Source organism: Leptodactylus fuscus, chromosome 2 (genome assembly GCF_031893055.1).
Source record: "Leptodactylus fuscus isolate aLepFus1 chromosome 2, aLepFus1.hap2, whole genome shotgun sequence".
Classification (NCBI taxonomy): Eukaryota; Metazoa; Chordata; class Amphibia; order Anura; family Leptodactylidae; genus Leptodactylus; species Leptodactylus fuscus.
Window position 1 is genome coordinate 105,665,967 of NC_134266.1, and position 23,316 is coordinate 105,689,282.

Genomic DNA, 23,316 nt, shown 5'->3' on the forward strand with positions numbered 1-23,316 from the left:
AACCCCATCATATCCCTCACATTAACACCTGTGTTCCTCACATAAGAGTTACTGATACGTGAGACATATGGAGGTAATAATTAAATATCTTAATTATATATGTCCTTTATTAGTACCCTCATATGTCTCACATGTTAGTAACCCTTATGTGAAGCACACAGGGGTTAATATGAGGGACATGATGGGGTTAATTCTTATTAATGTGAGGCACATGGAGTTACTAAAACTAAATTAATAACCCCAAATGCCAGACATTAATAGCCATAATAACCCCAGTGTGTACCTGGTGTTGTTTCACTTTCACTTTGCTCAACGGAGCTCTCCTCCTTTAGGGCCCCTTCACACGGCGGATACGCTCACTGCTTTGGAGCGTGTAAACGTTCCGTAGTAGCGGCGTCTAAAAGCAGATCGCATTGTTTTCTATGGGAGCCGGCAGACGCACGCTCGCCATAGAAATGAATGGGCTGCTTTTTCCATTCATTTCTATGGGGAGCGCACGTATGCCGGCTCCCATAGAAAACAATGGGAACTGCTTTAGACACCGCTGCTACGGAACGTTTACACGCTACAAAGCAGTGAGCGTATCCGCCATGTGAAGGGGCCCTTATATTGCAAAGCTGCAGACGGCAGGAGCTCCTCACGTGTAACAGCAGGGTCCAGGTAGCATCCTTGTGCTGTATAGTGAGAGCTCCGCCTCCTGATCTTTCTTCACCCCTCTTATTGGTGGGCAGAGAGGGAAGCCAGAGAAGGGGGAGTGTCTTTTACCTCAGCTCCAGCAGAGAACTGAATGGACGCTCCGTCTTCATTTAATACACAAAGGTACAGTGCTGGTTGCCGTGCCAGCAAAATATGCCACGCGTGCCAGGGGTTGCTGACCCCTGCTGTAGAAATTGCAAGTTAATTTGATTGTCCAGAGTACAGCATTGCAGAGAAGTTGTCCAACTTGGGAGAAGACATCACTGTAGCGTTTAGACTGACAGATTAGATGAGCATGCATTCAGAATAGATTGTAGAGGGGAGAGTTTAGTAAAGGGAAGACTGATTAGTAAGGAGTTACTGTAGTCAAGCTTAGAGTGAATCAGGGCAACAATAAGGATTTTTACTGTATCTGTGATAAAGAAAAGCCAGATTCTGGAGCTGTTTTTGAGATGGAGATGACGTGTGCGAGTGATTAGATATGGGGAGTGAAGGAAAATTCTGAAGCATAACCCCGAGACAACGGGCATACTGTCTAGGAGTTATGGTAAGGCTAAAGATTGAAATGGGGATATCAGGGTTAGTGGAAACAGCAGTAGTTGAGTCTTTGAGATATTCAGTTTCAGATTAAGAGAAGATATGATATTTGAGTCAGCAGAGAGACAGTCAATATTGTTCTATATTAGTGCAGGGGTAATGTCACAGAATGAGATACATAGTTGGGTGTCGTAAGCACAAAGATGGTACTGGAAGCCAACTCTGGTGATGGTTTATCTTATGGGGGCTGGGTAGAGAGAGTAGAGCAAGGGGCTCAGAACTGAATCCTGAGGAACCCCAACGACGAGGGGAAGAGATAGAGCCCCCAAATGATACACTGAAAGTGCGGACTGAAAGATAAGAGAAGAACCAAGAGAGCGTGGTGTCCATGGAGTGGAGCATAGTGAGTCAGAGTGATCAACAGTGTCAAATGCTGCTGAGAGATCCAGATGAATAAGAAGAGATTAGTCACCATTAGATTTATCTGTCAGGAGATCATTTGATTTAGTTTATTCATGTTAATTACCAAAATTAAGTGAACGAACAAAAGAGACATCTTCATCAAATAAATATTTAATGTGACAACCTTGTGCAAGGTACAGTTGCGCAGAATTTCTTTAGGAACTCGGTAGGGGGGTTGTATAAAGACCCTACGTGTTTCCTAAATCAACATCAGGGGTCTGATAAAGCTCCATAAACTAAATTGATAAAAGAATCATAGAAAATTTGAATAACATGTCCATTTTGGTGTCAGTGGACTCATGCTTGCTACATGATAGTGGTCCTTAATAATTGTCCTCTGACTCACCACTAGAGTCTTAGGAAAAGTTTGGATACTGGTAGCAGCAGAAAGTGAAAATGGGCTGGAAGTTTACCTTGCTGTCATTCATCACTGCCTGGCCTTATTGAAATATCATTAACCAAGTCAGGGGGCGTTCACGTCTTGCGCCCGTGTCCGCCTGCCTTTTCTCCGTCCTAATCCTCAGAGGTACTACACAAGGGACGGCTTCCCGGCGGTCAGTTTTAAAACCCATTCATTTGAATGGATTTTTAAAGCAAACCGCCCGTGTCCGCATGCAGACTCTCCGTGAGGAAACCGCTTTCTTTTTGCACAGACACAAATTCGGATGAATGAATGGGTTTTAAAACTGACCACTACATAGCCATTCCCTATGCAGTTTCTCTGGGGATTAGGACAGAGACAGGGCGGGCACAGGTGCAAGTATGAACGCCCCCTCAAGGTGTGTCAGTCTTACCTTTAGTATTTAGAATAAACTTTGAGCACTTCTTTAGTTTAGTTTGAATTTGAATTTTATCGGCTTCACCTAATAAAAGTTAGATTTTATTTATTTATATGTTAGACCAGTGATTCAGTTCAGTGAAGTTTTTTTAAGATACAGATCTTGTTATCTCTAGTAGGTGAATTTAATATGCCAAGTTACCATAACTACCATAACTAACAAATTATTTTTCCTATTTTTATATTTAAATAGCAATTGCTTACAAGCCTCCTGAATATAAAGAGTGTGATTTTGCAGAAGCTCCACAGTTTACTCAGCCCCTTAATGACAGAACAACAACAAATGGATATACTACAAAACTGTTTTGTAGTGTACGTGGTACTCCCAAGGTAAGAAATTCTTAGTTTCATTGATATGAAAATGTCACCTTAAAAGCCACGATTCCCATCCACACATTACATAAATACATTTGCAGTGGAAATGTGATTTGCACCATATAAGTTATAGCTACGGAAATACTTTCTGTGAAAAGAGTTGTGGGAAAAACTGCAATGCGTTTCTGTCACAATTTTTCCCGCAGCACTTTTTGGTTACAGCTCACTATGTGGGGGCCTTATGCTAAAGTGTACCTGAGTAGTGTTGAGCAAATAGTACTCAAAACTATTCATAGAATGCCTGTAAATCTCTGATGGATAACACAGAGATAGTAATACGAGCAGCTGACAAGGTAGGAGGTATATTGATACAGGATTAAGAAGTATACATAAAAGAAGCTGAACGTATACTGTCAGATACAGACTACTATTCCCCCCTCCAAACAGACCCTTCTTCGCTCCATCTGGAGGAATACAAATCTTTGATAAATGACGCATATATTCGGGGTATCCTAACAGAGAAAGAGAGAGCATTCCTTGATATAAAAAAAAATCCGTCAGTAGCACTGTTGTCCTAAGGTGCACAAAGTTGCTAAGAATCCCCCGGGTTGACCAATTATTTCTGGTCTAAAAGCTATAACAAAATTTTTTAGAATATGTAGACGTGATCCTACAAAGATATGTAGTGAAGTTACCCTCTTATTTAAGAGACTCAGCGAAACTAATTGAGGATCTACTTCCCATTCAGTGGAAAGATACATATCGCTTGGCCACTCTAGATGTAACCAGCTTATATAGTAACATTTCCCATGATTTTGGCCTAGCTGCGATAGAAACAACTTTGAAAACTCATCCATCTCTTCCTATTTCGCAGAAAACCTTCATATTAAATAGTATCGAGTTCATTCTCAAAAAGAACATCTTCCAATTTAATGGTAAACTATTTATAAAAAATAAAGGAACAGCGATGGGCACCAGAATGGCTCCCAGTTACACAAACCTTTTTATGGGTGTTTTCTAAAAAACGCTTATCTTTAGTGAACATTAGAGATGAGTGAACAGTAAAATATTCGATATTTGTTATTCATTTCGAATAGCTGCTCAATATTCGACTATTCGAACGAATATTGAACCCCATTATAGTCTATGGGAGAAAATGCTTCGTTTCAGGGGATCCCACTATTTGACTCAGGAGGGTCACCAAGTCCACTATGACACCTCAGCAAATGATGCCAACACCTCTGGAATGCAACTGGGACAGCAGGGGAAGCATGCCTGGGGGCCTCTAACAAGCCAAAGTCACTGTTTTACCCTAACATCACAGCCTATCAACTACACACTTTCCACAATCAAAAAACCTCTATCAGGAGGGGCCACACGGTGGCTCAGTGGTTAGCACTGCAGCCTTGCAGCGCTGGAGTTCTGGTGTTCAAATCCCGCCAAGGGCAAAAAAACCATCTGCAAGGAGTTTGTATGTTCTCCCCGTGTTTGCATGGATTTCCATCCCATATTCCTAAAAAGACTGATAGGGAAAAATGTACATTGTGAGCTCTATGTGGGGCTCACAATCTAAAAAAACTCTATCAAAGTGGGAAAATACCTAGAAACCTTCTTTCTTCCCCAAATGGATGGACACAAACCCAAATTTAATATCAACAAACATTAACAAGCACCCCTTTAAATCACGTTGCCCATGACAACCACAGATGGAATAGGCAATGGGAAATCCATCAGTATCCACCCTGAACTGTCATTGTGGATGTGTGTGTGTGATGTGGTAAGACCTTCAAAAATTCACTTTTATGGCCCTTAACGTGAGCACTTCCAAGTTAAGTTAAGGCCCTTAAGCTGAGCTACAAGCAGAGATTGAGGCCCCTGAGGTGACTTCAGCCTTTTACCTGCAGAGTTTTAGGCCCTTTAACTTAGTTCAGCCTTGCATCAGCAGAGATTTGTTAGTCCTTTGGGTGAGTTGAGCCTTTAAACAGCAGAGATTTAGTTTTTGGCCCTTGGAGTGAGTAGAGCCTTTAAAAAGCAGTTCTTTTGGCCCTTGAAGTGAGTAGAGCCTTTAAAAAGCAGAGCTTTTGGCCTTTGGCATGAGTAGAGCCTTTAAAATACAGTGTTTTTATCCCGTGGCATGAGTAGAGCCTTTAAAATACAGTGCTTTTGGCCCTTAGAGTGAGTAGAGCCTTGCACCAGCAGTGGTTTTGGCCCTTGGAGTGAGTAGAGCCTTGCACCAGCAGTGTTTTTGGCCCTTGGCATGAGTAGAGCCTTTAAAAAGCAATGTTTTTGGCCCTTGGCGTGAGTAAAGCCTTTAAAAAGCATTGTTTTTGTCCCTTGGCGTAAGTAGAACCTTTAAAATACAGTGCTTTTGGCCCTTAGAGTGAGTAGAGCCTTGCACCAGCAGTGGTTTTGGCCCTTGGAGTGAGTAGAGCCTTGCACCAGCAGTGTTTTTGGCCCTTGGCATGAGTAGAGCCTTTAAAAAGCAATGTTTTTGGCCCTTGGCGTGAGTAAAGCCTTTAAAAAGCATTGTTTTTGTCCCTTGGCGTAAGTAGAGCCTTTAAAATACAGTGCTTTTGACCCTTGGCGTGAGTAGAGCCTTTAAAATACAGTGTTTTTGGACATTGGCGTGAGCAGAGTCTTTAAAATACAGTGCTTTTGGCCCTTGGCGTGAGTAGAGCCTTTAAAATACAGTGCTTTTGGCCCTTGGAGTGAGTAGAGCCTTGCACCAGCAGTGTTTTTGGCCCGTGGCGTGAGTAGAGCCTTTAAAATACAGTGCTTTTGGCCCTTGGCGTGAGTAGAGCCTTTAAATGCAGTGTTTTTGGCCCTTGGCATGAGTAGAGCCTTTAAAATATACCGCTTTTGGCCCTTGGCGAGAGTAGAACCTTTAAAATACAGTGCTTTTGTCCCTTGGCATGGGTAGAGCCTTGCACCAGCAGTGTTTTTGGCCCTTTGAGTGAGTAGAGCCTTGTACCAGCAGTGTTTTTGGCCCTTGGCGTGAGTAGAGCCTTTAAAATACAGTGCTTTTGGCCCTTGGAGTGAGTAGAGCCTTGCACTAGCAGTGTTTTTGGCCCATGGAGTGAGTAGAGCCGTGTACCAGCAGTGTTTTTGGCCCTTGGCGTGAGTAGAGCCTTTAAAATACAGTGCTTTTGGCCCTTGGAGTGAGTAGAGCCTTGCACCAGCAGTGTTTTTGGCCCTTGGAGTTAGTAGAGCCTTGCACCAGCAGTGTTTTTGGCCCTTGGCGTGAGTAGAGCCTTTAAAAAGCAGTGTTTTTGGCCCTTGGAGTGAGTAGAACCTTTAAAAAGCAGTGCTTTTGTCCCTTGGCGTGAGTAGAGCCTTTAAAATACAGTGCTTTTGGCCCTTGGAGTGAGTAGAGCCTTGCACCAGCAGTGTTTTTGGCCCTTAGCGTTAGTAGAGCCTTTAAAATACAGTGCCTTTGGCCCTTGGCGTGAGTAGAACCTTTAAAAAGCAGTGCTTTTGGCCCTCGGCGTGAGTAGAGCCTTCAAAATACAGTGCTTTTGGCCCTTGGAGTGAGTAGAGCCTTGCACCATCAGTGCTTTTGGCCCTTGGCGTGAGCAGAGTCTTTAAAATACAGTGCTTTTGGCCCTCGGCGTGAGTAGAGCCTTTAAAATACAGTGCTTTTGGCCCTTGGAGTGAGTAGAGCCTTGCACCAGCAGTGTTTTTGTCCCTTGGCGTGAGTAGAGCCTTTAAAATACAGTGCTTTTGGCCCTTGGCGTGAGTAGAGCCTTTAAATGCAGTGTTTTTGGCCCTTGGCGTGAGTAGAGCCTTTAAAATACACCGCTTTTGGCCCTTGGCGAGAGTAGAACCTTTAAAATACAGTGCTTTTGGCCCTTGGAGTGAGTAGAACCTTTAAAAAGCAGTGCTTTTGTCCCTTGGCGTGAGTAGAGTCTTTAAAATACAGTGCTTTTGGCCCTTTGAGTGAGTAGAGTCTTGCACCAGCAGTGTTTTTGGCCCTTGGCGTGAGTAGAGCCTTTAAAATACAGTGCCTTTGGCCCTTGGCGTGAGTAGAACCTTTAAAAAGCAGTGCTTTTGTCACTTGGCGTGAGTAGAGCCTTTAAAATACAGTGCTTTTGGCCCTTGGCGTGAGTAGAACCTTTAAAAAGCAGTGCTTTTGTCCCTTGGCGTGAGTAGAGCCTTTAAAATACAGTTCTTTTGGCCTTTGGAGTGAGTAGAGCCTTGCACCAGCAGTGTTTTTGGCCCTTGGCGTGAGTAGAGCCTTTAAAATACAGTGCCTTTGGCCCTTGGCGTGAGTAGAACCTTTAAAAAGCAGTGCTTTTGTCCCTTGGCGTGAGTAGAGCCTTTAAAATACAGTGCTTTTGGCCCTTGGCGTGAGTAGAACCTTTAAAAAGCAGTGCTTTTGTCCCTTGGCGTGAGTAGAGCCTTTAAAATACAGTGCTTTCGGCCCTTGGAGTGAGTAGAGCCTTGCAACAGCAGTGTTTTTGTCCCTTGGTGTGAGTAGAGCCTTTAAAATACAGTGTTTTTGTCCCTTGAGGTGAGTTAAGCCTTTAAACAACAGTGTTTTTTGACCTTCAGGTGACTAGAGCCTTGTAGCAGCAGTGTTTTATTTTTCTGCCCTTGGGGTGACTAGAGCCATGCACCAGCAGTGTTTTATTTTTTGGCCCTTGGGGTGACTAGAGCCTTGTAGCAGCAGTGTTTTATTTTTTGGCCCTTGGGGTGACTAGAGCCATGCACCAGCAGTGTTTTATTTTTTGGCCCTTGGGGTGACTAGAGCCTTGTAGCAGCAGTGTTTTATTTTTTGGCCCTTGGGGTGTCTAGAGCCTTGTAGCAGCAGTGTTTTATTTTTTGGCCCTTGGGGTGACTAGAGCCATGCACCAGCAGTGTTTTATTTTTTGGCTCTTGGGGTGACTAGAGCCTTGTAGCAGCAGTGTTTTGTTTTTTGGCCCTTGGGGTGACTAGAGCCTTGTAGCAGCAGTGTTTTATTTTATGGCCCTTGGGGTGACTAGAGCCATGCACCAGCAGTGTTTTATTTTTTGGCCCTTGGGGTGACTAGAGCCTTATAGCAGCAATGTTTTATTTTTTGGCCCTTGTGGTGACTAGAGCCTGGTAGCAGCAGTGTTTTATTTTTTGGCCCTTGGGGTGACTAGAACCTTGTAGCAGCAGTGTTGTAGCAGCGGTGTTTTATTTTTTGGCCCTTGTGGTGACTAGAGCCTGGTAGCAGCAGTGTTTTATTTTTTGGCCCTTGGGGTGACTAGAGCCTTGTAGAAGCAGTGTTTTAAAAAATTAGATTTCAGGCCCTTGGGGGTGAGCCCTAAAACATTAATTCTCAGGCCCTTGGGAGGAGCCCTAAAAATTATTTTGCAGGCCCTTGAGATGGAGCCCTAAAAATTGATTTGCAGGCCCTTGGGGGGTATCCATGAAAAATTAATTGAAATTAAAAAAAATTAAGGTTTTTTTGACTATTAGTACATAATGGAGAAGGGGCTGGGGTTGTAGGAGGAGGAGGAGTGAATTGGGTGCTGGCAGCCCCTCTCCAGTACCTGGACTGTGGACTTTTTTTCCAATTTTCAATTCCTACATTGTAGTTCCTGTCCCACCTCCCCTGCGTAGTTATTGGTGCAAAAAAAAGCGCCAGGGAAGGTGGGAGGGGATACGAATTTTTACTGCGTTTGCGGCCTGGTATTCGATTGGAATCGAATACATCGAACGGCCTGATATTCGATCGAATACTTATATAAAAATTTTTATATATTCTAAACGATATATTGATGACCTGATTTTCATCTGGGATGGCTCATCGACAGATTTTGAACTTTTTACAGCACACTTAAATTCCAATTCTCTGGGTATACATTTATCTGGTAAATCAGATGCAAAAAGCATTGAATACTTAGATTTGATATTGAGCAGTGAAAGAGGGCAGATTATTACTAAGACTTTTTTTAAGTCGGTCGACTGTAATAGTCTATTAGACTTTAATAGTCTCCACCACAAAAAGTGGAAACAGAATGTTCCCTATGGCCAGTTCCGTCATATTAGAACACCGACTATGAAACACAGAGCTCAATACTGACAAAAAGGTTTCGTGCTAAAGGATACCCTAAAGAAATCATTCTAAATGCATGTCAGAAAGCCAGGAACTAGAGCCAAGCGGATTGTCTTGCCCCTAGAAAGAAAATACAATCTAAGAATTTTGATTTCAACTTTATAACGGCATGCCAATATATTCATAAAACGATATTAAAACATTGGCTGGTACTTCAAAATGATCCCTTTCTGGGTAAAATCATTCCTGAAAAACCTAAATTTACCTTTCGAAGGGCAAAAACCTTAAAAAGTATGGTTGCTCCAAGTAAGTTACGGCCCTGTAAAAAAGAAAACCTTAGTACTGCTATTACAGGTAAGGGTAGCTTTTTTTTGTAACCATAGCAGGTGCAAATGCTGCAAAGCAATCTATATATATATAAAGCTCAAATTCTGTAGTAGTCTGCTCTATACAAATCCACAGTTCTCGACCGGTTAGGGTCAATTTTGGCACGCCCCCTTCTCCACCCACAGGAGCAGAATACTGCGCACGTTACATCTCACTAGCGTCCCCCCTGTCATGAGATTTGGGCACCCGAAGTTAGGCCCTATACATATAATGGGGAAAAGTGAAAGTTAAAGCGCTGAGGGAAAACATCAGTTGTGACTGACAAAGATAGATTATAGCAACAGCGCCACAGAGTCGCTGCTGAAGGGGCCGCACCACCACACACAACACACAAACATCTCACATACACCATATAAACATCACATAGACAGCACACATACACCAACCCACAAGCACAACACCACACAAATGCCACAACACAGCACACAAACACAAGTCCACTCTAGAGACACACAACACACACACCACCCCACAAATACCACACCACGCCATAAATACCACATGCACACCACACACACGCACGCATTCATGCAAACACACTTGGATGGATGAACACTATACACACGGACGAACAGAGCACACACAACTATTGCACGCATAGACACTTGCACTGCACACGCACAAACACACGGATCACACGCGCACATACATGCAAACATATACATTGACCATACACTTGCATGCACACATGTATACATACCCATGGATCACACGCATGCACAGACACACACACTGACCACACACGTGCACACACACATACACACGCACGCACTGACGAAACACGTCTAACCTCCTTAGTGGCTGCTTGTACACTAAAGTATTTTTCACGAGCCTCCAGGCCATAGATTTGGTGGTTGCATAGACTTCTTTGTGCACAAAGCTGTGAATTTTGCAGCTCTATAGAAGTCTATGAAGCTGCAGAATCCACGGCCCAGAGACCCGTGAAAAATACTGTAGTGTGCAAGCAGCCTTACTGAGCAGCAATATTGGAAAAAGAAGCGAGATGCTCATTCTTCAGGCCATTTCGCCACACGGCATCCGCCTGAAGACATTACCTCCCAACTAGGCTCATTCACACCAACTATTCACGGGCCCATGTGGGCCAATCACAGACCCAGTTACAGCTACCCATATTTTGGACTGCTTTAGGTTCCGGTCCAAAACACCCAGTGTGAACTTTTCCTAAATAAAGCAAAAGGCCAATCACTTAAAGTAGCCGGCATTAATTTGGAGAACCCGTGTTTTTCACATGGACAGTTGTACGTTGCTTGCTTTAGAGTGGGTAACCCCAAAAATCTTTTCATATACAGGTATGCACCTGAAGGTAAAACAAGAAACATTGTTTACCAAAAAGCCCTACAATAGATAGTTGTGTAACTGTAAACCCATTTTACTCTTTTGTCTGTGAACTACTTATAGATTGCACTGGAGGGAGGGGGAAGAGTTGCACTATGTTGTTAATTGGGAGTAAATCAGTGGCATAACTAGGAATGGTGGGGCCTCGTGACGAACTTTTGACATGCCCCCTGAAGACCCCCGACCGACACGACCCCCACATTCCTGCGCACACTATTATGACCAGCCGCAATAATAATGTATAGAATCTCCCAGAAAATAGTAAAAAAAAAAAAAAAACTTTAAAAAAATATAATAAAAAATAAATAAATAACAGTTCTAAAGCACTCCTTTCCCTAGAATACATATAAAAGTAGAAAATGACTGTGAAATACATACACATTAGGTATCCCTGTGTCTGAACGTGCCCGGTCTACTGAATATAGGGTATCTGCAGTTCTCCTGTTCCGTCGGGAGGATTTAATAGGAGCACTCTGCAGATACCCTATACTCAGCTAGGCTGAATTCCAAGTGGGGGAAAAAAAAAACAGTCCTCGAACTCAGGGACGGGACAGACAGACAACCAAAACACCCCCTCCCCTTCCCCAGCTCCCAGGAACTACTGCACCCAAAAACTCTGACCATTTTAATTTTTGAAAATTTCCAGTAGCTGCTGCATTTTCCCCCTCGGATTATACTCGAGTCAATAAGTTTTTTGTGGTAAAATTAGGGGCCTCGGTAAGTGCAAAATAAAATTTACTGTAGCACTCTGAAAATGTCAATATGACACTGAAAATTTTACTTTAGCTAGCATAATCAATAGAGATGAGCGAACACTATTCAAAACAGCCGTTTCGAATAGCAAGCTCCCATAGAAATGAATGGACGTAGCGGGGGTGTTAAGCGGTTGGCCGCCAGCAAAGTCTTCGTGCCGGCCGCTTCCATTTATTTCTATGGGAGCATGCTATTCGAAACAGCTGTTTCGAATAGTGTTCGCTCTTCTCTAATAACCAAAAATGTAACATATTTTACATTGGCGAAGCTGCGTGTATTCTACTAGTAAAAGATAAAACCGAAAAGATCACCAGTCTATCCACTGGTGAATCTTTTAAATTACAACATCATTTAATCTGCACCTCCATCTACATTATCTACGTGCTGGAGTGCTCATGTGGCCTCCAGTACATAGTTAGAACCATTAGACAGTTAAATGAGCGTTTGAATAAACATCGGTCAATTGTTCTAAACGGTTTCGAAAAGCACAGCGTGTCGCGCCATGCGGCTAGATATCATAATAAAGATTTCAGTGGTTTCCGAGTCACCCCCATTGACTGAATACCACCTGAGGTTACGGACAGAATATCTACCCTAAACAAAAGGGAGATGTTTTGGATCTACAAATTAAACACAGTACATCTAGCAGGTTTAAAGGGGTATTCCCATAACTCTTGTTCTAAAGCCTGCAGGCTCTGTGCTCTCTTCACTTCCTGGATTTCTCAGCACATTGGTGGACGGGACTTCACTTGCTCTGCTATGTTTGCAGTCAGTAATGAGGGATTGGTTGTAAATGCATTACCACAGTATAAAGCTGATGTGGAAACTGATGTAGCAGGGCTGGATTTGAGTCAGCTTGCATTACATACAGAGGTAACAGACTCCTTATCTCAGCCCTTATCAGCCAAATTCAATTAAATGTATATAAGAACAACAGCATGGCACGATGATTATCAAAAAATATAATGTTCTAGTGAAAAATAATCATAATCATGCTCTTCTTAGGTCGTGTTGTTATCTCTAAACAGATAAATACGAAAAAAACTGGAAACAGTTTTTGAGATAAACATATCACTCAACATACAAAAATATAAACAAATTTTTATTGCATTAATTTTAAAAGCAGATTGACAAACAAATACATATACAGGGACGAACAACTACCCAAATAGGCCGGAATCGGCGTAACTACACAATTTAGCTATATTTAATACAAAGCCAAAATCAGTAGGCAGTAAAGTAGATCAAAAAGTAGCTCCCAAGTCACAATGATATTAGGGTGTAATATCTATTTGCGCCACTGTGTGGCAGTATAGACCTATACCAATACAACGCAAGAGGAAGTCAAGTATCTTCCATAAGTAAAGTATACCATATACAAGATATAATAACTAGAGATGAGCGAACACTAAAATGTTCGGGGTTTGAAATCTGATTTGAACAGCCGCACACTGTTCGACTGTTCGAACGGGTTTCAAACCCCATTATAGTCTATGGGGGGAAATGCTCATTTCAGGGGTACGCAAAATTCGATCAAATTCTACTTACCAAATCCATGAGTGAGGGTTGGGCTGGATTCTTCTCCCTGTGCAGCGATTGCGCATGCCTGCACTACAAGCGATTGGCACTGATTGATTGGCACTATACATTGCCAATCAATGCTGGTTCTTCTCTTACCTTTAGAAGTCTTCTCCCTGCGCAGCGTCCAGCGTCCTCTTCCGGCTCTAAATTCACTCTGCTAGGCATCGGGCCTGGGCAGAGCCGACTGCGCATGCCCGCACTACAGTCGGCTCTGCCCAGGCCCGATGCCTGGCAGAGTGAATTCAGAGCCAGAAGAGGACGCGGGATGCTGCGCAGGGAGAAGACTTCTAAAGGTAGGAGAAGAACCAGCGTTGATTGGCAATGTATAGCATTCTGCCAATCAACGCTGGTTCTGCATCGATTCTTAACTTCGAACAGCTAGTAGTACTCGATCAAGTACGAGTATTTTGAATACCGTAGTATTCGATCGAACACCTACTCGATCGAGTACTACTCGCTCATCTCTAATAATAACCTATACATGGTAGATAGCGTGTCAAAGTAATCTACAAATCAGGAGAGGGTGCTGCTAGCATGAACATTCCACTCCTATATGTTGCAAATAAAGGGGGGACCATGTTTTTAATCTAATCGTGCTGCATTGGAAATGCAGCATGTATATCACGTACTGAAAAGAAACCAAACTGCAAAGAATGGGTGCATGCCCCAAAGAGACCAAACTACACACGTTGTAATAGTAAAATATATACCATAAGGTATAGATCCAGAGTTACTCACCCATAACCAGAAATTACCAAGGGAGACCCGTGAAGAGAACGCCAAGACTGGCCACCCGACGCGCGTTTCGGCGCTAGCCTTCGCAAATAGATATTACACCCTAATATCATTGTGACTTGGGAGCTACTTTTTGATCTACTTTACTGCCTACTAATTTTGGCTTTGTATTAAATATAGTTAAATTGTGTAGTTACGCCGATTCCGGCCTATTTGGGTAGTTGTTCGTCCCTGTATATGTATTTGCTTGTCCATCTGCTTTTAACCCCTTCCCGCCGATGGCATTTTTTGATTTTCGTTTTTCGTTTTTGACTCCCCTCCTTCTAAACCCCATAACTTTTTTATTTCACGGCTCCCAGAGTCATATGAGGTCTTAATTTTTGCGGGACAATTTTTTCTTCATGATGCCACCATTAATTATTCTGTATAATGTACTGGGAAGCAGGAAAAAAATTCAGAATGGGGTGGATTTGAAGAAAAAATGCATTTCTGCGACTTTCTTACGGGCTTTGTTTTTACGGCGTTCACTGTGCAGCCAAAATGACATGTCCCCTGTATTCTGTGTTTCGGTACGGTTCCAGGGATACCAAATTTATATGGTTTTATTTACATTTTGACCCCTAAAAAAAATTCCAAAACGGTGTTAAAAAATTTTTTTCTAAAAGTCGCCATATTCCGACGGCCGTAACTTTTTTATACATAGGTGTACGGGGATGCATAGGGCGTCTTTTTTTGCGGGTCCGGGTGTACTTTTTAGTTCTACCATTTTCGGGAAATGTTATTGCTTTGATCACTTTTTATTCAAATTTTTATCAGAATTAAAACAGTGAAAAAACGGTGGTTTGGCACTTTTGACTATTTTTCCTGCTACGGCGTTTACTGAACAGGAAAAATATTTTTATAGATTTGTAGAGCGGGCGATTTTGGACGCGGGGATACCTAACATGTATATGTTTCACAGTTTTTAACTACTTTTATATTTGTTCTAGGGAAAGGGGGGTGATTTGAACTTTTAATTCTTTTTATATTTTTTTATATTTTTTTTTACTTTTTTTTTTTTTTTTTTTTTGCATTTATTAGACCCCCTAGGGGTGTTGAACCCCAGGGGGTCTGATCACTAATACAATGCATTACAATGCTAATACATTGCAATGCATTGCAAAAAATCATCATCTCTTTTGCAGGCTGCATACACCAGCCTGCAAAAGAGAGAATTTGCAGACTGGCTGGGAGCCCTTAACAAGGCTCCCGGCTGTCATGGCAACGGGGGGTCGGCCCTGGAGCATGCTCCAGGAGCCGGCGATCCCTGCCAAAATGGCGGCGCCCATGCGCCGCCGGGAAGATGGCGCCTCCGGCGCCTTTGACAGCAGCGCCGGAGGGGTTAATGCCTCCGATCGGTCCGGGGACCGATCGGAGGCATTAGAGCCGGTTGTCTACTGCTTAAAGCAGTAGACACCCGGCGGCTATGACGGCCGCCCGGCTCCCGGGCGGTCGCCATAGTTACAGACCCGACACGTGCCGTACTATTACGGCGCATGTCGGGAAGGGGTTAAAATTAATGCAATAAAAATTTGTTTATATTTTTGTACATGTTGAGTGATATGTTTATCATGATATGTTAGCCCCTCCCTCCCCCCTGAGAGCAGGCAGCTACATCACTTGGGAAATGAGCAGATAAGCCCAGTGGCCATAGAAACACAGTGTCAACAATGAAGTGAATACATTAAGATAGCGGCCAAACAAAGCAGTTTTGATAAAACAATGTATTTAGGAAAAGTCTTAAATCCACATAAACTAGCAGTATAGCTAGGATGCTTTTCATGGAACAACCCCTTTAAATGCAGCTTCCGAGGATGTAACCAAGTAGTTTTTAGCAGTTTTTAGTAGTTTTCTGGTATCTTTAATGTCGGCACCTTATGATTGATTTTTTTTTTTAAATAATTTTTATAACATTAATAAAAATTATTATATTGATCGATATTCTTTCCATCCAATTAACTTATAGACTGCTAGGTTTTAGATATATACATTTGTATCCATTATGAATTTTATATTTAGATAAATGTATATGTTTATTTTTTATATGTGATATGTACTAGTTTAAGTTTTTCATTTAAATCACATAAAATTCATTGGTTATATATGTATCCACATTTCCACTTTGACAGTTACCCCTAATATGAAATGGTATTTACGCATCGTTTGATTCATCCTTTCTATGGTATTTACGCATCGTTTGATTCATCCTTTCTTTCCATAACTCAAAGCGGTTCCTCTGTATTATAAAGACCGCTCACGGCCGCTGCATACACGCGCGCATGCATGATGCGGTTTGCGCTCCACGGTGGAAGGTTATTGATGGAGCGGACATGTGCAGTTCAGTCTGTGCTCCACGGTGGAGCGCAGTGTGGTGGGTGGTCCATGCGAGAGAGAAAGCGGAAGCTCCCTCATCATATCTAGCCTTAGAGCGGCAGCGCTTAAAGGGGCTCTGTCAGCAAAACTATGCTGATAGAGCCCCACATAGCCCCTTAAAACAGAATATGTTCATCTTACCTAACATGCACGGGGTGGGGGGGTTGGGGGGCATTCAGGGTCCGATGTCATCTTCAGCCATGCCTCCTCTTCCAGCGATGTCCTCGGGTCCCGTCTAACTTGCGAACTGACATTGATAAAAAAATGGTGCGGGTGTATGCGCCTTAGCATACTGCTACTGCGCATGCACCTGCGCCATTTTTTTTTAATCAATGTCAGTTTGTGAGTTAGACGGGATCCGAGGACATCGCTGAAAGATGATGTGTGGCTGAAGATGACGTCGGACCCTGAGTGCCCCCTGTACACAGGCTGATGTAGCAGTGTCCGATGCAGCAGTCCGATGTAGCAGACCTGAGTGTGCAGCAGGTTCAGCTGAACCCTGCTGCACACTCAGCTCTGCTACATCAGACACTGCTATATCGGCCAGCACTGCTACATCGGGCCGTGCGCTCAGCTTGGTTACTCCAGAGTAGCCGAGCTCAGCCAACGGCCAACTCTGCTTCATATCCGATGTAGCAGTGCTGGTCGTGCGCTCTGCTCGGCTGCATCTCCGGAGTAACCCAGCTGAGCGCACGGCCCGATGTAGCAGTGCTGGCCGATGTAGCAGTGGTGTCCGATGTAGCAGTCCGATGCAGCAGAGCTGAGTGTGCAGCAGCGTACACTCAGCTCTGCTAAATCTCCAGTGTAGCAGTGCCAGCACTGCTACATCTCGGCATAGGAATGCATTGACCAGCAGGGAAGGAAAATATAAAAAAGTCACCGAGCTTTAACTTACAAACTACCCTGCTTCCCTAAAGGGCTAAAAAAATGTTTAAAAAGTTATATGCACCCCCAAATAGTCCTAATAAAAAAATGCCCTTCCATGCTTCAAAAACCAAGCCCTCATATAGCTACATAGAAAAAAATATATATAATGTCTCAGAATATAGTGACATACACAAAGAACCCTACAAGCATCAATGAAACCTCAAACAAAACTTGAATACCCTAAGGGAGCGTTCACACTACGGTCGGTGTCCAACAGGTAGTGTCCGCTCCTAGTGTCCGCTCAAAATCTGGCACGGACATTAGGAGCGGACACTAGCTGTGTCCGTGACACCTGTCATTCACTTAAATGGGCATCGGGTGCGTTCTTTTGCACTCCGTGCCCTTCCTTCCCTGTCCGCAAGTGAAGATGTCCGACTTTTCAAGCTGACAGAGAAACCCGACATGTAGGGTTTTTCTGTCCGCTTGAGAAGTCGGACATCTTCACTTGCGGACAGGGAAGGACGGGCACAGAGTGCAAAAGAACGCACCCGATGCCCATTTAAGTGAATGACAGGTGTCACGGACAGAGCTAGTGTCCGCTCCTAATGTCCGTGCCAGATTTTGAGCGGACACTAGGAGCGGACACTACCTGTCGGACACCGACCGTAGTGTGAACGCCCCCTAAGCGGTGTATTTTCAAAATTTGGTCAGTTCTCTGGAGTTAATTGTACTTATATTTCAGGGGCTTTGCAAAAGAGGCATGGCGCTCATAAACATTTCCAGCAAATGCTTACCTTAAAACTAAATGGTGCTCCTTCCTTCTGATTTCTACATTGTGCCCAAATAACAGTTTTCAGAAAAAATAATATCATTTTCATTGCAACATTTCACCCACTCCAGTAAAAATCTGTTCTTCAAAAGCTGTAATTGCTGTATGGGCCCATGGTGGGACTCGGAACGGAAAGACCGTAGTTTGGCTTTTGGAGGGCAGTTTGTGCTAGAATAGTTTTCGGGTATGTCATATTTATACAACTCCTTAGTGCATATTGATTATAAGGGCATATGATTTAATAAATGGGGGACAAACAGCTCAATCCCTAGGGACTACGATATCTATTAACAGTCCCGCAATATTTCTGCATGTCTGGTGTTTTTAATTTCATGATTTGGTTTTAATGCATATAAAAAAAAACCTATTTTAGTATTTCCCTTTCACATTTTCTGACTTAGTTGCAGTAACTGTTCACTTTATCTCCAAATTAATAACTGTAGGTGTTACTACATTACCATCAAATCCATGTAAACATGGCTGCATTCACACGGAGTAACGTATACGCCGTGTGAGATTTTGAGCACCGCAAAATCACGGCCACAAAATAATGCGGCGTATACGAGAATAACTCCCATTGAAATCAATGGGAGCGTATACGGCACTCAAAATCTCACACAGCGTATACGTGCCGGGTCACACGACACGTTACTCCGTGTGAATGCAGCCCGGGGTTCGCCGCACTTAAGTTTTGTCATGGAGGTTATTTGAGAAAAAAAAAATGCCAGCATTGCCATCTTTTTTTTTTTTTTTTTTTTGTACAGACATAGTTTTTCCTGCATTTTGTTCCACACGCTGAAATCAATAGGGATTATCTACACCATATTCACAACATACTCTCCATTTTCTGGCAAGAAAGCAACTTTGCTTTAGATACAATTTAATGTATTTTATGTATCAAATAAATAGTTTTTAAATTAATTATATGATATCTATATAGGAGGTTAAAAAAATATGTACTTAATATTTTTACTGATTTTGTTCTGTTGTATGCTACTGTATATGACTATGTAAAGGTCTGAATGTTGTTTTGATCTTTAATTTTGTTTTACTATTATTTATAATGTATTTATTAACCGTGACAAAATGTATAAATATTTGCACAGTTGTTCTTTGTAGATTTAAAATGTTTCTAATAAAAAAAATATATATATTTTTAAAGCCTAGAATAGTATGGATGAAAAACAAAATGGAAATCAGAGAAGACCCTAAATTCCGGACTCTTGTGAATCAAGGAGTGTGTTCTCTTGAAATCCGCAAGCCTTCTCCCTTTGATGGTGGTGTGTATACATGCAAAGCAATTAATCCTTTGGGAGAGGCAACTGTAGATTGCAAGCTGAATGTTAAAGGTACAGTTTATACTTTGTTTCATTTCTTATTATGATTTGTAATCACTGAGAAATAGACACTGGAAGGATAAGGCTCTAAAGAGCAAAAACACAGCTAAAAACGCTGCAGAAATAAAATGATTGAAATCAATGGGAGCCAGTCATTTCCTTTTTCCGAAAGCAGGGAAAAGAAGCGACCTGTCCTTTATTCAGGTGGATTCTGCCGCTGATTCAGCTGCGGACGTCCGTCTCATGACACCTCCCTTCTGACTAGGCCCATTCATTTAGGCCTAATGCGGAGTGGAATGCCACTACTGGATGCACCGGCAGGAATCTATCTCTCTTAAAAGCGTCATCAGAGTCATGGAGAACGTATATTGAGGAGTACTGTACTGTTCTTAAGAGTATATAGCACTTGGGGTTAGATAGGAATGTCCTCTGCGAGTGACTGCTGTCAAGCTGAGATTTCATAATGAATAAGTTTAGCAGGTTGGGAAGGAGACAGGAAGAGAGCCAGATAAGTGAAGAGAAAAGCATTTTATCTAAGATATATTATAAAGTATTATGTGCTTGTACTATTGATAAAGTTTGTTAAAAAGATAGTGACCATTTATGGTTCGGCCAAATTTTTATTAACATTTTCTATCCTCAAATGCTACAGTATTTAGCGAATCTCCCATAGACTGCATTCAAATGATTGCAGGTTCGAGCCCCGGGAGGGGGGGGGGGGGACTAATAAAGTAGTAAAAAAATAAAATAAAAAAATATGTACCGGTATTAAAAAGTGCAAAGTGCTGAAATCACACTATATGAGCCCCAGATTCTTAACTTATGTGTGGTCCAGGGCAGGTCTGGAGTAAGCTTCAGCCCCAGGTGTGGGTAATAGGCTCATTACTGGGCTATAAAAGCCTGTTGAGCCTGCAGTTCAGGGCAGATCCTGAGAGAAGAGGATGTGACTGTGTCTGTCCTGATACTGAGAGCCTTGCGTATGGCACAGTTTTTTTTGGTTGATTTCATGTGTCTGGTAGTAAGCCAAACATACAGTTAGTATTTTCTGTTTAGTTAGTGGTCAGACAAATAGGATTTTGGTTTGACATTATTTTGCCTGAAGTTAAGGCTGTATTTTATTTTGCTAATTTTTATACCTGATGTAAAGGTTTATTTATTTTTCTGTTTTTCTTAAATAATCCGCTTTGCTGCAAGGTTTTTGTCCCTGTCTCTCACTGTTTGGGTCTGTACCACTGCTTCTACTGAGCTATCTTCCCCACAGTACCCATAAGGACCATTCATTTTTATTTAATTTTTTTTACATTGTTAAATTCCAAGAGACAAAACTTTATTTTTAATGTGGACCTTTCACCACCTCCACCAACTCCAGTTCTTAGCATCTGTTAATAGGCAGCTCCAATGATTTAGCCCAAATGGAATTTTTTTTTCTAGCCCCCACCATTCCTCAGCAATCAATGCTGTTAACTTTGGTGTCTATGCTATATGGGCTTTGTACTGTCAAAAGGGTGATGCCAGGCAGGAGAAAGCAGCAAGGGTTGCTATTCTGAGCACTTGCACTATCTGCCTCTAATTGGATTTCAAATCATGCCCCCCTGATTGACACGGCCCTTCAGACTTAACAAATCTTAAATAGCCTATCGGACAACAAAATCAGTGTGGTGGCTACAGAAAAAATTTCAACTGCACTGGAAACCGCGGGTTTCATAAGGTAATTACTTTTTCATGTGGATTAGGTTTCTGTTGGGGGGGTCCACAAACGAACCCCCTGAACGGAAATACGAGCGCAGATGTGAACCTAGCCTTATCTGGTTTTTAATGTTGATGACCTATACCTGAAACATTACAGGTCTCTGTAATGTTTACATACGCTGCTACCTCACTGTGCAAACTGTAGCAGCAAGTGTAGGTACTGACCCACTGCCTTCAATAGAATCAAAGAACACATAATATATATTGTTCAATGATGGTTTTACCTTGTTTTGCATAAGAATAAAGTCATTAATTTATTACAATTTTTTTTCACAGTGCCACAATAAACACAGAATTTTCATCACGAGGTATGCAATGAAATGCTAAAGCCTTAATTTTTGAAGAATCAGAAATATAATACAACATTTAAGAGTTAAAAATGCTTGCCATGCCCCTTATTTAATTCCTTGAAGGGTTCAGTTTACAAAATGAGGCCACTTCTTTGAGAATTCCACTTTTCTGATTTTGTTGAAAAGTACTTTTCTCTCTGCATGACAATTGCAGACACCGCACGGAAAACACACAGACCCCATTGTAGTCAATGCATTTGGTATTCCGTTCGGGCGGTCCCTATGCAGACTCCCTGAACGGAACACCGAACGCAGATGTGAACCAGACCTAATTGGGAGAGATTACTTATCAAATTGTGGACTGCATGTTCTCCTTTACTCCTCGTGAATATGTAATATTTGGGGCTAAAGTACGTTTTGTAATTTTTACATCCCAATGTTAATACAATGTGTGAAACAGCTGTGGAGTCAAAATGTGCACTATACCCTTTGATAAATTATAGTATAGTTTCCTAAATGGTGCCACTCCATTGTACTGTTATTTTAGGTTCTCTGTACACATGGTACCTGAAAACTATTCTAGCCAAATCTGCCCTCAAAAAGCCAAATAGCGCTCTTTCCATTCAGAGCTCCATCATATACCCATAGAGCAGTTTATGACCACATGCAGAGTATTGAAAAAGAGTCCATTGTACTGGTACTTAAGGTGCTCTGCAAATAAGACATAGCAGCTGAAAACTATTACAACAAAATCTGGTCCTCAAATGCCCAGCAGCACTCCTTTCCTTTGTCATGCTGCTATATACCCTAATGGCAGATCATCGGGTATTTTTGTGCTTAAGAGAAATTGCATAATAAATTGTTTGATGGATTTTTTTCCCTTTAGCACTTTATCAATGTGTAAACTTTATGGCTAAATGAACATATTGAAAAAAAATTAAATGTCTAAAGTGTTGACAAAGTTCCTAAATAGAGATGAGCGAACACCGTTCGATCGAATAGGTACTCAATTGAATATCAGGCAGTTCGAGGTATTTGATTCCAATCGAATACCACACGGCAAACGTGCGTGTATCACATTGAAAGAAATAAGTAAAAAAGCCTCCCATTGATTTCAAATGGGTAGTGCGCGTAAGCACCCGTTGAAATCAATGGGATCTGTTTTGAAGCACTCATCTGACACGTGTTTTACGTTTCAGAATGAGCGGAGCGTAAACTCCGTGTGAAGGCTCCCAAAGACTTTTGGTGTCTGTTTCTGAATACTTCCAGTCCTGCCACTGCTATGTCACTATTGATCCTTTGCTTTGATAACAAAGCATAAGCCCTGTTCACATCTACTTTTGTATTCCGTCTGGGGAGAGTCTGCATGGAGACCCCCCGAACAGAATACAAACGTGACTGCAAGTGCTGTACTGTAAAAGCACACGGACCCCATAGACTATAAAGGGGTCCGTGTGCTTGCTGCACACTGCCTGCACGAATCATGCAGACAAAAGCAGATGTGAACCAACCCTTAAGTCTCAAATAGTAACATAGCAGTTTTTTCAGAGATTGCATTAGTATAGAATTGCAGTGTTGCCCCGCAAAAAAGACCCATTGCACAGAAATATATTAAAAAAAACCTATAAAGTCAAGAAACTGAAAATATTAATAGCTTAATTTCACTCATTTCTGACATTGTTGTTTTTCTTTCTGTTTTAGGATGGATATCTCAGGTTTACCTAATGTCACAAAATCTGTCAATACATATCGATAGCACAACAAACACAATGTTATGCAGTTCAAAAACTGTCTCACATCTGATTGGATTCAGTTAGCAAATAAAATATTTTGGCACAAAAATGTGTTTGCGTTACTTATTCCAACTCAGAATTCCAGTTAATTTACCATAATATTTGACATACAACTGATTTGCAGTTTTTGGTGTACTTTAAAAGCCAGACGTCGATCCAGTGGGATGCAGAAGTATAAGTTCTTTTTAATATGTCCCATTCCTTTTTATGCTGAAGTCCTGCATTGCGAAAATGCAGCATTATGTCCATGGTGGAAATACCATGGCAAAATATGCTGCATTTTACAGCACCTGCAAACTGAATGGGATTCTGATGCTATCCACACAATCCAGAAATAAAATGTTTTTTTTCCTGTAA

The 23,316-nt window shown here is 42.0% G+C and overlaps 1 protein-coding gene across 1 annotated transcript in view; it reads left to right on the forward strand.

The window, feature by feature from the left end:
* LOC142194877 (myosin-binding protein H-like) overlaps positions 1-23,008 on the forward strand; it is a 103,296-nt gene extending 80,288 nt beyond the window's left edge. Inside the window, exons 8-11 of the mRNA XM_075264301.1 lie at positions 2,727-2,863; positions 18,953-19,139; positions 21,153-21,184; positions 22,868-23,008. Of these exons, the coding sequence (XP_075120402.1) occupies positions 2,727-2,863; positions 18,953-19,139; positions 21,153-21,163 (335 nt within the window). The 3' untranslated portion in view covers positions 21,164-21,184; positions 22,868-23,008. The remainder of the gene's footprint in view (positions 1-2,726; positions 2,864-18,952; positions 19,140-21,152; positions 21,185-22,867) is intronic.
* The last annotated feature ends 308 nt before the right edge of the window (positions 23,009-23,316 follow it).